The sequence below is a fragment of the Pimephales promelas genome, chromosome 9 (genome assembly GCF_988280905.1).
Source record: "Pimephales promelas chromosome 9, fPimPro1.hap1.1, whole genome shotgun sequence".
Classification (NCBI taxonomy): domain Eukaryota; kingdom Metazoa; phylum Chordata; class Actinopteri; order Cypriniformes; family Leuciscidae; genus Pimephales; species Pimephales promelas.
Window position 1 is genome coordinate 5,441,508 of NC_142777.1, and position 16,369 is coordinate 5,457,876.

Consider the following 16,369-nt stretch of genomic DNA (forward strand, 5'->3'; position numbering starts at 1 on the left):
AATATAATATTTTTATGACCAATTCTATGGGGAACAAACTTCTAATGGATAAAATACAGTACTTTACATTCCTCTTAAATAATAATAATAATATATTTTATTTGTAATGCGCTCTTCTTAAACCCAAAGCGCTACAGTAAAATAACAGATACAACAAGGGCAATACAACATTAAAGAAAAACAGTCTTAAATAAATGATTCTTAATACGCTTTTTAAAGTGTCCCAGTGTTGGTGCATTTCTGATGCTAGAGGAAGTACACTGCATAGCTGAGGCTTTGTATGAAAAGGCTCTTTCAAGGATGATGTATAGTAAAAGAGAATTAGAAGAACGGAGAGACCGTGATGGTGCAATGAGAGGGCTAATGAGATCACAGAGGTACTCTGGTGCAGTCGCATGTGGGGCCTTTTATGTTAATATAAGAATTTTAAAATCAATTCTCACAGAGAAGCCAGTGCAACACGAGAAAATACATATGAGAAACGTATTTGATTTAATCAAAATTACTTTGCTACGCGGAAAAACACACAGATAGATCGGATGCCTCCGTGAGGTTGAGTAAATGATGAGAATTTGATCTCTTTAGGATCCCATCGAGTGCCAAATTATGATATAAATGACAACAGAACAAAATTAAAGTTTTTGAGCTACATAAAAAGTGAGAAAACACTTGTCCCAGTTATATCTTCCAATAAAATGCCATATTTATCATTATCATTTATTAAAAACATTAAGAACCGTCGCATGCTCGTGCTGGACAGACAGCATTTGAGGTGTATTCAAGTAAAGAAGGATGTGAGAAATACTGTCACTAAAACAGGCATCCTTTGGGTTGTTACATATTTCAGTAGAAGAGAACAATTACAGCTTTTTTTCAGTTGCATACGATATACAGTACACACTTCAACTCTCGACATCTCAAATCTGTGCATCAGTCAATACTTCAGTCAGTGGACATAAACATCACACACACTTCCAGTCACAAGTTCAGCACCGCTAAGATTTTTAATGTTTTTAAACGAAGTCTTATCGTGCTTACCGATGCTGCATTCATTTAAAAAAAAAAAAAAACAGTAATACTGTTAAATATTATGACAATTTTAAATAACATATCTATTTTAATATATTTTAAAGTGTAATTTATTCCTGTGACCAACGCTGTATTGTTAGCATCATTACTCCAGTCAGTGTCACGTGATCCTTCAGAAATAATTCTAATATGATGATTTGATGCTTAAGAAACATTTAAGCGCTTTGAGTACTGAGACAAGCGCTATATATAAATGTAATGAATTATTTATTATTATTGACTTTTATTGAGTTATTTGTTTTTATTGACTTTTATTGATTATTGTATAGTATTATGTACTCATTACTGTTGCTGTTATTTACAGTTATTTTTATATCAGGATCCTTTGATGAATAGAAAGTTCAAAAGAACAGCATTCACTTAAATTAGAATATTTTGTAACATATAAATGTCTTTACTGTAACTTTTGATCAGTTTAATTAATCCTTAATGAATATAGTTATTGATTCCCCCCATATAAATTCTTAACTGACCCCAAACTTAAGCTTTCTATTTCAGATAAATGCTCTTTTTATGAACTTTTTACTCATCAGAGAATCCTGAAATAAAATGTAAACAACTGTTTTCAAAATTAACAATAATATTAAATATATTAGAATTATTTCTAAAGGATCACGTGACACTAATACGGAGGCGTACTACGGAGGTGTATTGCATTCACTCATTAATAACAACTCATTAATTCAGAAAAACAGAGCAAAAAAAAAATTCCATGAAAAATTAACTCGTTAATTCAGAAAAACAGAGCAAAAACTTTTTTCTCATGAAAAATTAACTCATTAATTCAGAAAAACAGAACAAAAAAATTTTCTCATGAAAAATTAACTCGTTAATTCAGAAAAACCGAGAAAAAAAAAATTTCCATGAAACATTAACTCGTTAATTCAGAAAAACAGAGCAAAAACTTTTTTTCTCACAAAAAAATAACTCATTAATTCAGAAAAACAGAGCAAAAATTTTTTCTCATGAAAAATTAACTCGTTAATTCAGAAAAACAGAGTACATTTTTTTTTCTTCAAGTGAATGCAATACGCCTCCGTACACTGAAGACTGGAGTAATGACGCTGAAAATTCAGCTTTGATCACAGGAATATAATACACTTTACCATATTATTCACATAGAAAACAGCTGTTTTAAATTGTAATAATATTTCACAATATAATTTTTTTGTATTTTAAATCAAACAAATGCAGCCTTGGTGAGCAGAAGAAACTTCTTTTAAAAAGATAACAAATCTTAATAGTGTAGTGCATGGCATCGCTGCAAAACAGCATTGCCGCTGATCCTGAGATGTTCTGGGCTTGGGGATCGTCATCTCGAGTGCCTCTCCAGCTGGTCGTATATGGCCGTAGTGATTCCCCAGGTGACGCAGGAGCGGAAGATGACCAAGAATCCTCCGCGGTACAGGAGAGGTAATCTGTGCTGACGCGCCGCCCAGAGACGCCGCCAGCTGGACCTCACTCCTCGTTCTCCTCCTTCTGCTTGCGCTTGCATGTTGGCCACCAGAACAGATAGAGGGTACAGCGGTAGACTGATCACCATTGAGTTTAAAACACCAGCCATGAAAGAAGCTGCAACCGGGGAACATCCGTTATCCCTGAGGGTGTTAGACATGGGGTCCTTCAGGCCAAAATACAGGCTGGTCCCTATGGAGTTACGGACGAGTATCGGCAGAAAGGCTGTGTAGTATCCGGATGCTAACGGTTTTGAAGCTAGTTTGAGCAATACACTTCTTAAGGTGGGAAGACTGCTGTTATTCCTGCTGTTCTGCAGGACGTTCTGCACGCGCTCGAATGGGGTAAAGAGCAAGGCCTCCACCACACCCACGCCGAAACCTGCCAGGGCGGGGAGAGCGTGAGGAGTCACGGAGATGAAGGAAGGAAGGTGACGAAGGAAGGTGTCCTGGAGGCCGAAGAGAAGCGTCCCGTTAAGGAATCTCATCAGCAGGGGAGGTGCCACTCCACGGTACAACTTCACCGGACCCTCCTTGAATAACTGGGCCACCGCTTCTCGCACTAAAGTGTTGTGCAGCTGCTGCCGGAAGACGGTCTTGTACAACGGGAAGATGATGATGGTGGTCGTGGTGGAGATCAGGCTAGACGTCCCTCCGTGCAAGTAGCTGTGAAACCAGGCCGTGGAGTCGGCAGATTTGAGGACATCATCCTGGTTGTGATGCGAATTGCTTCCCATCTCCGGTACTGCGAGTCAACAATATAGGTTACGTTACAGTAGGAAATGCTTTTAGAAAGTAAGAAATGCAGTTTCAAGTTTGTTTGTTTTTTTGTTTGTTGGTAAACAAGTGAACAAAAAACCTCCAGTGTTAAATGAATCACCAAGAAGAAAATCGATTTTTAAGTCACCATTATGGTGATCAGTGTTTGCTTTAGTTGGGCTCGTGACCCATAAACTATTAACATTAAGGATTTTTTTTTTTTTTGGATGTTGTATCTGATTTGTAACTGCCAGATGATCAAAGAGAAAATGTGATCTGATGGTGTTGGTTGTTTTGACATAATCATCCCTTGACCTGTCTGGAGCCATATAAACTCCCAGGAGAGTTCACTTAACAGTGGAGTTTTTGCTGTGGACATACATTCATTCACATTAGAATTGTGTACATTTCATACATTCTAACTTCTGTTTTTAGCTAAATTTTCCTATGTTATCTTTAATACAGATTAATCTTTTATATAGTAGGGTAGTGGTACATTGTTGCTGTAAAGTCTGCAACTCACTATTCATCATAAACTTTGAGATAATTTCAATATCGGATTTTGAAATCTACAATGTATCCCTAAACTCTGTAGACTAACGTTAAGCACAAACAGTGTGTCCCACTACCAGTGAGAGTTGAAACACTATAGAAGAAAAACGAAACATCAATTTAGTTTATACTAACAAATATGTTGTCCCACAACAAAATGTATAGGCAGGCATCAGTGTGCCATTTGGGACTAGGCAAGTCATTACTCATCCTCATGTCGTTGCAAACCCTAAGACTTTCGTTCATCTTCAAAACACAAATGAAGATATTTTAAGATCTTTTTTATGAAAACAGAGAGATTCCTGTCCCTCTGTTGATACGCAACTACCACTTTGACACTTCAAATTGTTCATAAGGAGATCGTAAAACTAATCCATATGAATTGAGCAGTTTAGTCCAAATTTTCGAGATGGTCCTCACTGCAGAACATGAAATCCAGGAGGATTTCATGTTACATCTACCTAAACCTACCGATCTCCGCCCCCTGATCCCTAACCCACCCTAACCCATCTCTACCCCCTGATCCCTAACCCCACCCCTAATCCTGCCCATCTCCGCCCCTGATCCCTAACCCCACCCCTAATCCTACCCATCTCCACCCCTGATCCCTAACCCCACCCCTAATCCTACCCATCTCCACCACCTGATCCCTAACCCCACCCCTAATCCTACCCATCTCCGCCCCCTGATCTCTAACCCCACCCCTAATCCTGCCCATCTCCGCCCCTGATCCCTAACCCCACCCTTAAACCTACCCATCTCCACCCCCTGATCCCTAACCCCACCCCTAATCCGACCCATCTCCACCCCCTGATTCCTAACCCCACCCCTAATTCTACCCATCTCCACCCCCTGATCCCTAACCCCACCCCTAAACCTACCCATCTCCACCCCCTGATCCCTAACTCCACCCCTAATCCTACCCATCTCCACCCCCTGATCCCTAACCCCACCCCTAAACCTACCCATCTCCACCCCCTGATCCCTAACTCCACCCCTAATCCTACCCATCTCCGCCCCCTGATCCCTAACCCACCCTAACCCATCTCTACCCCCTGATCCCTAACCCCACCCCTAATCCTGCCCATCTCCGCCCCTGATCCCTAACCCCACCCCTAATCCTACCCATCTCCACCCCTGCTCCCTAACCCCACCCCTAATCCTACCCATCTCCACCACCTGATCCCTAACCCCACCCCTAATCCTACCCATCTCCGCCCCCTGATCTCTAACCCCACCCCTAATCCTGCCCATCTCCGCCCCTGATCCCTAACCTCACCCTTAAACCTACCGATCTCCACCCCCTGATCCCTAACCCCACCCCTAATCCGACCCATCTCCACCCCCTGATCCCTAACCCCACCCCTAATCCTACCCATCTCCACCCCCTGATCCCTAACCCCACCCCTAAACCTACCCATCTCCACCCCCTGATCCCTAACTCCACCCCTAATCCTACCCATCTCCACCCCCTGATCCCTAACCCCACCCCTAAACCTACCCATCTCCACCCCCTGATCCCTAACTCCACCCCTAATCCTACCCATCTCCACCCCCTGATCCCTAACCCCACCCCTATTCCTACCCATCTCCGCCCCTGATCCCTAACCCCACCCCTAAACCTACCCATCTCCACCCCCTGATCCCTAACTCCACCCCTAATCCTACCCATCTCCACCCCCTGATCCCTAACCCCACCCCTATTCCTACCCTTTTCCACCCCCTGATCCCTAACCCCACCCCTAATCCTACCCATCTCCACCCCTGCTCCCTAACCCCACCCCTAATCCTACCGATCTCCACCCCCTGATTCCTAACCCCACCCCTAATCCTACCCATCTCCACCCCCTGATCCCTAACCCCACCCCTATTCCTACCCATCTCCACCCCCTGATCCCTAACCCCACCCCTAAACCTACCGATCTCCACCCCCTGATCCCTAACCCCACCCCTAATCCTACCCATCTCCACCCCCTGATCCCTAACCCCACCCCTAATCCTACCCATCTCTGCCCCCTGATCCCTAACCCCACCTCTAATCCTTAGATCTGGATTCAACTCCACCCCCTGGATCTCATGTACTGCAATAAGGTGCTACTGAAATTTTCTGAAGAGACTCGATCACTTTATATGATGAACAGATTTCATTTAGGCTTTTCTTCACACACGCACACATCAGTTGTGGTAAACAGAAGGTCAAGCATGTTCGCCTGACGTGGAAGAACCAGTGAGGTTCATTCTTGTGTTATGCAGAAAGCTCTCATATTTCATCAAAAAGATTGTCATTTGTTTTGAAGATGAACGAAAGTCTTTCAGGTTTGGAACGATATGAGGATGACAGATTCTTTTGGAGTGAACTGACCCTTTTATGTCTACAGGACTGTAGGGAGTCCCAATTGTCATTTTAGGTTTTAGAAGAGTGCCACCTTTTTATTAGGTCAGTATGTGACTTTGATGCACCCTTTCACCGATCCCGCACTGAAGTGAACTTCTACTCTCAAAGCGGTGTTACGTCACTAAACTCTGGACTCGGAGGAAGATTGTGAGGGTTTCTCGGGCCATTTGGGACACGGCCCAATGGGCTTTATGCCCAGCTGAACTACTTCCTGAACTTCAGCCAGCTCCTTGTTTCCTGTCTGCCATTATTGGCCAAATTGATTAATTCAGGTGTACCTGACCTCAGTAGTCATGGCAACAATAATCAGACACACCTGAATTAATCAATTTGGCCAATAATGGCAGACAGGAAACAAGGAGCTGGCTGAAGTTCAGGAAGTAGTGCAGCTGGGCATAAAGCCAATTCATAGAGACCCCAAGCTTGGTGGGATGGTCCCAAACGTGCACACAGACATCCGACACCAAGTGAGATGGCAGTTTGTGTTTTAGATCAAAAGTCTACATGTCTCCACCAATATTTGCCAGGGTCGATAATTGTCCCCACCACTTTTTAAACATCTCGCGGCACAGATGTACTAATACAAATAAAACATCTCCAGTTAACAGCATTCGTTTCATTTGTTTGTTAAATAACGGCTATCTAGCAACGAAATATGTTTTCTTCTCTCGGACGCGCACTTCAATCCGTTGCGGAGATTTGTTCTGGTGAAATCACAAATCAAAATGCACAAAACGTGTCCCTGTTTCTCTGGGTTCTAATTCCGCATTCGTATATTTTTTCCCCCTCATCAAAACCACTGATAAACATTATATCAATACAACCACTAAACATTGTCGATTTTGATGAGGGGAAAAAAAAAACTATACGAGTGCAGATTAGAACCCAGAACCTCCTGAGTCCCGACACGCTAGGCAAAAATTCTACCCCTGGACCATCACGGTACACATGCAATAATGGCAGATATACTATCTATACTCACTATACTACTAACAACATACAGTATATTAAATCTCATTGTACGACCAATTACACCCAAAGTACCATCACATTTTTGTTCGGACATCAAATTTTTATTTATGTACATCAGTAATCTACAGAACATCGTCTTTCAAAACATGACCTACTCGAAAGAGAAAAAAGAATGAATGTGTCATTGTACCCAGCACTTTTGAAAATGCCCCTCCGAATGCGTCTCTGTCCCCAGCACATTTCAAACCAAACTGGAAATAACATGGAAATAACTCCGGAACATGAGGTTACGGAATTCCCCATCCCTGCCAGCTGTTGCATTGCTGGGACCAAATAATTTTTGTAATGTCACATATCACATATAGAGTATGAATGGTGTAAATAAAATCATCTTACTTTTTCAGCCGTCCCCAAGATGTTGAATCATTTGAAATTGAAAAGCTCCCCTAGGGATAATGTCTCACCGGCCTTTTGCATTTGTCATCCTCCATGCTAACCCAGATAGCAACTGACTCCGGAAAGGATCTGCCGCGGAGGTAAGAACAAGGTCCGGAACGGAAAGGTCCGGAACGGAGTCCACTTGCACAGCGCAACGGATCAGGAACAGATAAGGACAGACCCTATCCGGATCCGATCTGGACCCGTTCATTTCGGTCTGAAAACCTTTCAGATCACTCATTCAAAACTAGTAATCTGGCTAAAACTACAAAAATATTTCAAATCTATTGGTGGACCAACATTAGATAGACTGCCCACTAAACAACATGATGTCCAAAAGATGTCTTTTCAACGTCTTTGTCACAAAAGTCGGATGCTGAAAAGACGTTCAACTGAGGAGCCAGAATTAAAAGTTTTTGTGACGTGTTTTTTTGACGTGTTCTGCACGTTCGATATAGACGTTCATCGAACTTTCGTACAAGTTTAAAAACTAGGTCAAATGTGGCCATCGTGTTTATATCAATGTAATTTCCTTACATTGTTTAGATGAGGTTTAGATGTTATGTTTCATTTTAAGTCACCATTGTGGTGATCAGTGTTTGCTTTAGTTAGGCTCTTGGTCCCAATTCTTCTTACTTTAACTTCTCTTTGGCTGTTGTAACTGTGTGTTTGTATAACACCTATGTTGTTGCAGAGAAAGCCAAGAAAAAGTAAGTTCGGCTGTCGTCAGCTTGTTGCTGATGATGACAAAGTCACAAAGTGAGCATGTAATGTTGTGTTTAGACTTTTGTCTTTATATCTGCCATTTATAACCACCTATCTTGTGGAATTAATTATTTGGACCAGTACCATTAAAATTATCACTAATTTAAAAAATCATTGCGGTCTGGATCCGCAATCCTTATCTGTTCCGGATCCGTTGCGCTGTGCAAGTGGACTCCGTTCCGGACCTTGTTCTTACCTCCACGGCAGATCCGTTCCAGAGTCAATTTGCTATCTGGGAAGCGCCTGTGCACGCGTGTGTGACTGTGACTGATTGAGTCGGCATTACATTCCTGCAGCCCTTGCTGGGACAGTGAGAAAAAAAAGTTGTATATAATGTAATAATGTTGTATATCTCACAAACTAAACTCATTTGATAGTACGCCAGGTTAAAGATATGTAATATCGTGTTAAGATGTATTAATACTTTATATTTATTGTTAGGATTGATCAGTATTACTGGTAAATATTGTTATTTGGACCGCTATAGAGGTTTCTCTTTCAAGGCTTTGCATTCAGTACGGGTTTTTTTCATAATAAAATCATCCAGCTGTTTAGTTAGTTGGAAGCTATAAAGTGTATTATCATAGATGACGGTAAGTGATGTCTATGTTAGTGGGAATTTAACTTGTAATAGAAAATCTGAGGATCCTTTATAATAAGTGTTTGAATCTTTACATTATGCAGTATTAGAGTTTAAGAGATATACTGTATTGTTATATACTGACTATTGTTTGTGTTTGTTTAGTAATGTGTATTAGTGCTTAGAGAGGAATGAGTGTATGCATATGTTTGATTTATTCATTTGTAATTTGTTTCTCTCTTTATAGAAACCACACACAGAATTACACTCACCCTCAAACTCACTCACACAAGAAAAAGGAATAAAGAAACAGAATCATAACTATTTCTCCGCTCTTTATTTCATACTCTGGAACATTTGGCCTTAAGCGGTGTTCTGGCCGACACACCTGAGTGAACTTGGTGATAAACCCAGAACTAGCACATAGACTGAGTGTATACTTGTATAAAGTTTTCTCACTGTCCTAGCAAGGGCTGCAGAAATGTAATAGAGAGCCTAAGTCCCTCCCCTTCCGGTTGACCACCATGGGACCTTATTTCGGAAAAATATTGAATGGAAGTCAATGGCGAGAGACAACAAATATTTTGATCTTGTTTGAATTGTGCCCTGAATTACACAAATGATGTTTGTCAATTTAAAAGACACATTTTAAGGTCAAGAACGTCGCAGTTTGATGTAAAACCGTTGAGGTATAAGACTGTGAAAATACGTAATTACAAAGACTACAAACCCCAAAGGCGCACATTTTCTCTCAATGAATGAAGCTAACTTTACTGAGGCTAATGTCTGTCATTGTTTCTATAGTCTTACGTTATAATCGTAACGTTACGCCGTCATGCCTGAGTGTTTTGTACCAGACTGCACACACGCGAGCAGCGGATCTCATTCGTTGTTTTGCTTCCCGGGAGATGTAGTTCATTGAGCGATTTTCACATAAAACTAAATGTTACTCTTCTGTTTTATGACAAATTGTGATGTTTTTGACTTTCAGAATTATCTTTTAAATTGACAAACATCGTATGTGTAATTCAGGGCACAGTTCAGATGGAATAAAAAGATAAGTTGTCTCTCGCCATTGACTACCATTCATATTTTTTCCGAAATAAGGTCCCATGAGCCGGAAGCGGAGGGGCGGGACTTAAGGCCAATTTATACTTCTGCGTAGGGTGCGCGCAGTAGGTACGGCGTAGCATACGCACAGACGCGTCCCATACCGCGTACCCTTCCGCGTTGCCTGACGCGCACCTCTTCAAAAATGTAACTACACGTCGCGACGACGCGGACCGCAAGATCGGTGATTGGTCGGCTTGGTAGCGTCGTATTTCCTCATACGCATTTCCGCACGTACCTTCTCACGCATTTCCACACGTACCATCTCCTCCGACGTCTTCTCTCATTTCTGCCTTTCAGTTTTAGTAATTTCACTAAAATTAACTGTTTTTCCATCTCAATAAGCTCCAACTCCAACATGATCCACTCTCTTTCAGTCGCTATTGCTTGTAGTAACCTAGCCGCGAGGAATCTAAACACAGTGGAACATTAAAACCCTCCGCCGCCTCCTAGCGTATCGGAGCAGTACTGCAGAGCAACCAATACCTGAACGCAGAAGTATAAATGCTCACAACGGCGTCGCCTACGTGCGAAGCCAACGCCGTACACTACGGCGTACCCTCGACGCAGAAGTATAAATTGGCCTTTAGGCTCTCTATGCCGTCTCACTCACTCACACACACACACACATACACATGCACAGACGCTTAGCATGGAGGATGCTAAATGCAAAAGGCCGGTGAGATTTTATCACTAGGGGAGCTTTTCAACTTTAAATGATTCAACATCTTGGGGACGGCTGAAAAAGTAAGATGATTTTATTTACACCATTCATACTCTATATGTGATATGGGACATTACAAAAATTATTTGGTCCCAGCAATGCAACAGCTGGCAGGGATGGGGAATTCCGTAACCTCATCTTCCGGAGTTATTTCCGCCACAGGGTCAATGGGGCAAACTAACTGTCAGAATAAATGATTATACCCCCGATAAACAGGTCAAAACTAACCGTCAATTAGATTGATTAGACCCACGGATCAAAGACAAATGACCACATGATCTGTAATAAAAAGGTCAAAAAGCCAAAACGAAATGTCAATTTGATCGATCGATAGGTCAAAGGTTAATCGATACTTCAAAGATGGAATCCAAAAGGTCAAAGGTTAATTCCTACTTCAAAGATGGTCAAAGTTTAGCTCCGCCCACCTGTCAATCATAGCGTAAAAAATCAATCTCCTGAACTCAGATGTATTTCACAATCTGCTCAGTTACTGGGATTTTCACGCACAACCATTTCTAGGGTTTACAAAGAATGGTGTGAAAAGGGAAAAACCTCCAGTATGCGGCAGTCCTGTGGGCGAAAATGCCTTGTTGACGCTAGAGGTCAGAGGTGAATGGGCCGACTGATTCAAGCTGATAGAAGAGCAACTTTGACTGAAATAACCACTCGTTACAACCGAGGTATGCAGCAAAGCATTTGTGAAGCCACAACACGCACAACCTTGAGGCGGATGGGCTACAACAGCAGAAGACCCCACCGGGTACCACTCATCTCCACTACTAATGGAAAAAGAGGCTACAATTTGCAAGAGCTCACCAAAAGAGTTCCCTCAATGAGTTGACTGTACTAAAATGGCCCCCACAGTCACCAGATCTCAACCCAATAGAGCATCTTTGGGATGTGGTGGAACGGGAGCTTCGTCCCACAAATCTCCATCAACTGCAAGATGCTATCCTATCAATATGGGCCAACGTTTCTAAAGAATGCTTTCAGCACCAGCAAAGAATGGATGCACACCAACTCGCATCAAAAGTACAGCTATGTGTTTAACAACTGAAAATCCGTTATAACAACACCATAACCATCTGATTGGTAAAGCTGAAAATGGGTGTACATCTTCTCTGCTGGACTAGACATCCTAACATATCCTCCAATATAATTTAGCTACATAAACATGGCCTTCAGCAGCCAATTACACTTCAGTGTCTAATAACCCCAAATCTGAAAGGTCTACCATTACGTGAAAATGTGTACAACATTTTGTGCAACCCAGCCACAAGGCTGTGCTATAATAAGCAACCTTACGCTTTCGCTGATGCAATGGACAACTTGCACTGAGCTTTGTGATGCACTTCTGTTTTGAAATAGAAACAGTTGTGTATAGTTTCAAGGTACTGTAGTCATGAAGTTAACTAAACACCACCTAGAATGAGTGTCCGCAAGAAGATGTAAAAATCGTGACATGTTCAGAGACAAGAGAAGTGATATTCTTATGATAACTGTGTGCAGAGTTATCCAAACTCTTCAGATTTGAGGAAGCAGTGGGTGTTAAACATACGCGATCATTTCCCTGAACTATGATTGTGTGGTCAGTTGCACTTTGCTAGTGAGTGAGACCTAGACCTGATGAATGCAAACCTTAATTTTCATTGTCCATCACTTTACTGCATATAATTTATATCCAAAAAGCTTCGTTAATATTCAAAGTAGGCCTAGTTGACCGTCGTCATTCTCCGTCCTTCTCATTCAAGCTATTTTAAGGCATGAAGAATTTTTTTTTTTTCTTTTAAGGAAAAAACGTTTATTATGTCATTTTGGAAATCAAAGATGAGTTTTAAGGGATAAAATGATTGACTACGGGGGGACTTTAAGGCACGTACATTTATTCATTTAACAATTTTAAAAGACTGGAATAAGAGCACCGGCGCATAAGCAATACTTTTTGTCTCGTCAAATTATTTAAAACAAATTAAACTCAATTGGTTAGAAATATGACCAGTAATATGACCAGACTGCACTGCTCTGCTGCAGATTTAGTGGGGAAATATATCTAATTTATTATTCAGAATGCACATTTGGAAAGAAAATATATTTATAGGAACAGGTTAGATTCCTGATAGATGGAGCCCATAATACTAATGTTGTCCACCAGAGGGAGGTCTCATTGATTAAAATGGGTGTAGGCAGTTCAATATAGACTAGTTGTAAACAAAATGCATATAGGGGAGACCGGGGACAGTTGCAACACTTTTTGAATTTGGCTCTGTTACTCAAAAGACGGTTTGGATTAGACAAACCAAATGATTAAAGATAATTACAGAATCTACATTTTTCACAATTTGCATTTGAATGTAAGGAGTCAGATGTTACAAATACAATATATGTCAGTGTAAGCAAAAAGATTATTAATATCACAGTGTTATTTATGCATCAGCGTTGATTAGATGACAATTATAGATTTATCTAGATGACTAGGCCTTTTGTTCAGATGTCAAATATTCAAACTGATATAACGGTGACTGTCCCTATCAGTCTTGTGCACAATTCAGAATTGAATTGAGAATGACTACTAAATTCCAATTCAATTCTTGAATTTGAATTGATGTCAAAAACAGGACCTAGAATTACAATTCGAATTTGAATTAAAGCTTCACAATATACAGTATGTCAGATATGATTGCATATTATATAAATTATATTAGTTAGAACTACCAGGAAATGTTTTCCCCAGCAATAAATGTTAAAATCTCTAGTCACAGAACAAATAATAAGTTTGATCTATTGTAATTGTAAGGCCATTTCTTAGAATTACTTTAGTAAATCTTTAGGGGGGAAAATGTCAAATTACAATGAAATTGCTTTCCATTGATAAAGTAATACAAATAAATTAATCTAAACCACATTTATAATGGGTTAACTTTTAACAGTGAGCAATTACATTTCCAAAGTAACCTTCCTAACCCTGACTGTAGGCTAGTTGTAACACACTTGTTTTAAATACTTCCACACGCTAGCATGACGAAACTTGATGTATTTACTAGTTGCCATTTTTCAACACTATACAGAGAAAAATTTGCGGCAAAATTCTGAGATCTTTGTAAGATATCACTGAACATTTAACCATAGCAAAAGTACATTTCCTACTTACTTAAGGTAATTTTTCATATCTATTTTTGTGTTTAATTAAAATTAGACAAATCTGATATATTTTTAATCTCTAATCTGTAGTTTAACAGTTGATATAGTCTGTTAATGCTTCGCTAACTAGCAGAAGACACTAGCAGGGTTTAAACCCAGTTGTGCAGGCATGTTGTCACACTGCGTTACATTGTGCCCCTATTAGAAATATGCTATTATATTCTATACTTTTATGAATTCTATTGAGAAAACATGAGAAACATGTAAATTAAGACTGAAAGTCAATGTTCAGAAATGATTCATTATTATTTTGTTTTGAACTGTGTTTTCCTGTGTTTGTTGTCAAAATCAAAAATTAGATTATTTTTACTTATTAAAAAATACCATTATTTTATATGAAAAAGTTAATAATTTTGGTTTGACTTGTATATTTTTTTGATTAGGTGAGATAGCATTTTAAGCTGTCATATGGTGATGTTAGCATTTAACATTTATTTCAGGGTAAATCAACAAAAAAAGTATACACTCTATTAATAAAACAAAACCACATAATTGTACTAGACATGTGGGAAAAAATAAATACTGTAAATAGATTTGCACAAACTTAGAAAGTCAAAAAAGCGTTATGTTGTGCCCCACTTTCCCCTATGTGACATTCTTTCTATTGTGTGACTGTGTGGAATTTCCTTGAATTGCCATGAATTTAATTCCACTTCCTGTCATTCCAATTCAAATTCAAATTCAACTTCTTGGGGGGCGGAGTCAATTCAATTCAAATTCATAAATTGAATGGAGGCCAATTCTGAAATTCTGAATTTTGCACAAGCCTGGTCCCCATTGCAGTCAGCCATAATGCCTCATGTGATACCTTGATACATGCTAACCATACAGCTTAAAGTTAACATATCACTCATTTAAACCATGTAAGTTTGAGCTGAATCACATAAAAGTTTACAACAGTATAGCAAAAACAAAGCTCAAGAAAATAAATACTTTCACACTTCAAAAACAGTTTTTCGTGGGCAGCTCAGAAATCTCCTGTATTTTTCTGTGCAAGGTGCGGCATCCAATTGTGCATGTGCAGTGTGAGTGTCATCACTCTAGCTTGTTTCTGATTGGAGATAAACAACATGTTGCAACTGTCCCCGGTCTCCCCTACAATAATCCTAGCTTATTATACAGTTCAATATAACAAGTTTGCAGTGAAATCGGTTAGCTAGATGTTTAAATGTTACACTATCTATCTATAAAAACTGGGCTTGATTGGGCTTGATTCGGTTGTTCTGAAGTTATGTAAAAAAAAAATGTTTACACTTCTGGTCTCATAAAAAAAAATATTTCATATGCAAGCTAATGGTGTAGTTGAGGAATTGCGTGGTATATGGATACAAAAGTAGGCTACTTTATCTCCAAATCACAATATTAATGAATAGATGAGAAGTAAAAAAAATAAATAAATCATATATTATTTGTCCAGAAGTGTAAACAGGAAACGAAGACCATTTGAAGGTTAATGGTAACGAAAACGAATGTATTGTTATGTTTAAATTGTGTCATCTTCCCATGAATTGTAGGTTAATAGCGATGATTAAAAAAAACAGAAATATATCTTGTGGGTGTAGTCCACTCATTCAATTACGCTATTTAATGTACATGAATTCAAGCTTTTATTCAAAGCGACTTACAAATGAGGATAGAATGAGACGGTGTAAATCTGCAATAGATTTTGGACAGTATTAATTCTGAAATGTACCTTACCTTTGAAAAGGTCTCTATAAGTTAATGTTTCCTGTAAAATGGTAAACAAAACAGATGAATTCGTGCGATATTTACTGATAGCCTACTTCGCGTGTTGTTTGTAAGCGATACTTCAGGGGAAATAAAAGTGACAGAAATGAAATGAAAACAAAATAAAAATTTTGAGGAAATGTGGAAGGATTACAAGGTAGCCTAGGTAAAATTACCTCCAATCTGAGGTTTTCGGTTCTGGGCGAATGTATGCTCTGTTACTTAAAGAACGCGTTATTTAAGAGACTCGTCGGAAATAAAAGAAAAACAACATTGAAATCTGCAATATGATACACACATTAGTCTCCCACGACTGAGGATGCTATTCTGTTATCGAAGCACTTGACGCTCCTCGAGCTCTTTGTGACGTTTGCATGATGTCGTGCTTCCTGTCCTGCTTGAAAATGTATTTTGACTGATAAACAAGTAAACATAGGCCTAATCATATTTTTTTAAATGATAGCTACGAAATAACCAGCGCAATATTTTAAGAATCTGTTTACTTAAAATATTTTTTCAGTTAATTTATTCACGCCAAATCTCCATGTCAACATAACGGTACAACTCGTTCTTGCAAGCATTGAAGCTGAGGTTTGGGGTTTATT

The 16,369-nt window shown here is 39.6% G+C and overlaps 1 protein-coding gene across 3 annotated transcripts; it reads right to left on the reverse strand.

Annotated features, from left to right (window-relative positions):
- Positions 1–456: 456 nt before the first annotated feature.
- On the reverse strand, positions 457–16,126 carry LOC120494894 (solute carrier family 25 member 53). 3 transcript variants are annotated; one of them, XM_039694245.2, is made up of 3 exons: positions 15,941–16,126; positions 15,735–15,765; positions 457–3,288 (listed from the first exon to the last, which is right to left on the reverse strand). In XM_039694245.2, exon 3 carries the CDS (start codon positions 3,278–3,280, stop codon positions 2,402–2,404), a length of 879 nt encoding a protein of 292 aa, XP_039550179.2. In that variant the 5' UTR covers positions 3,281–3,288; positions 15,735–15,765; positions 15,941–16,126; the 3' UTR covers positions 457–2,401. The 3 variants fall into 3 exon arrangements, with proteins under 3 accessions (XP_039550179.2, XP_039550180.2, XP_039550181.2); XM_039694246.2 differs by lacking the exon at positions 15,735–15,765; XM_039694247.2 differs by lacking the exons at positions 15,735–15,765; positions 15,941–16,126 and adding an exon at positions 7,618–8,482.
- Positions 16,127–16,369: the final 243 nt, after the last annotated feature.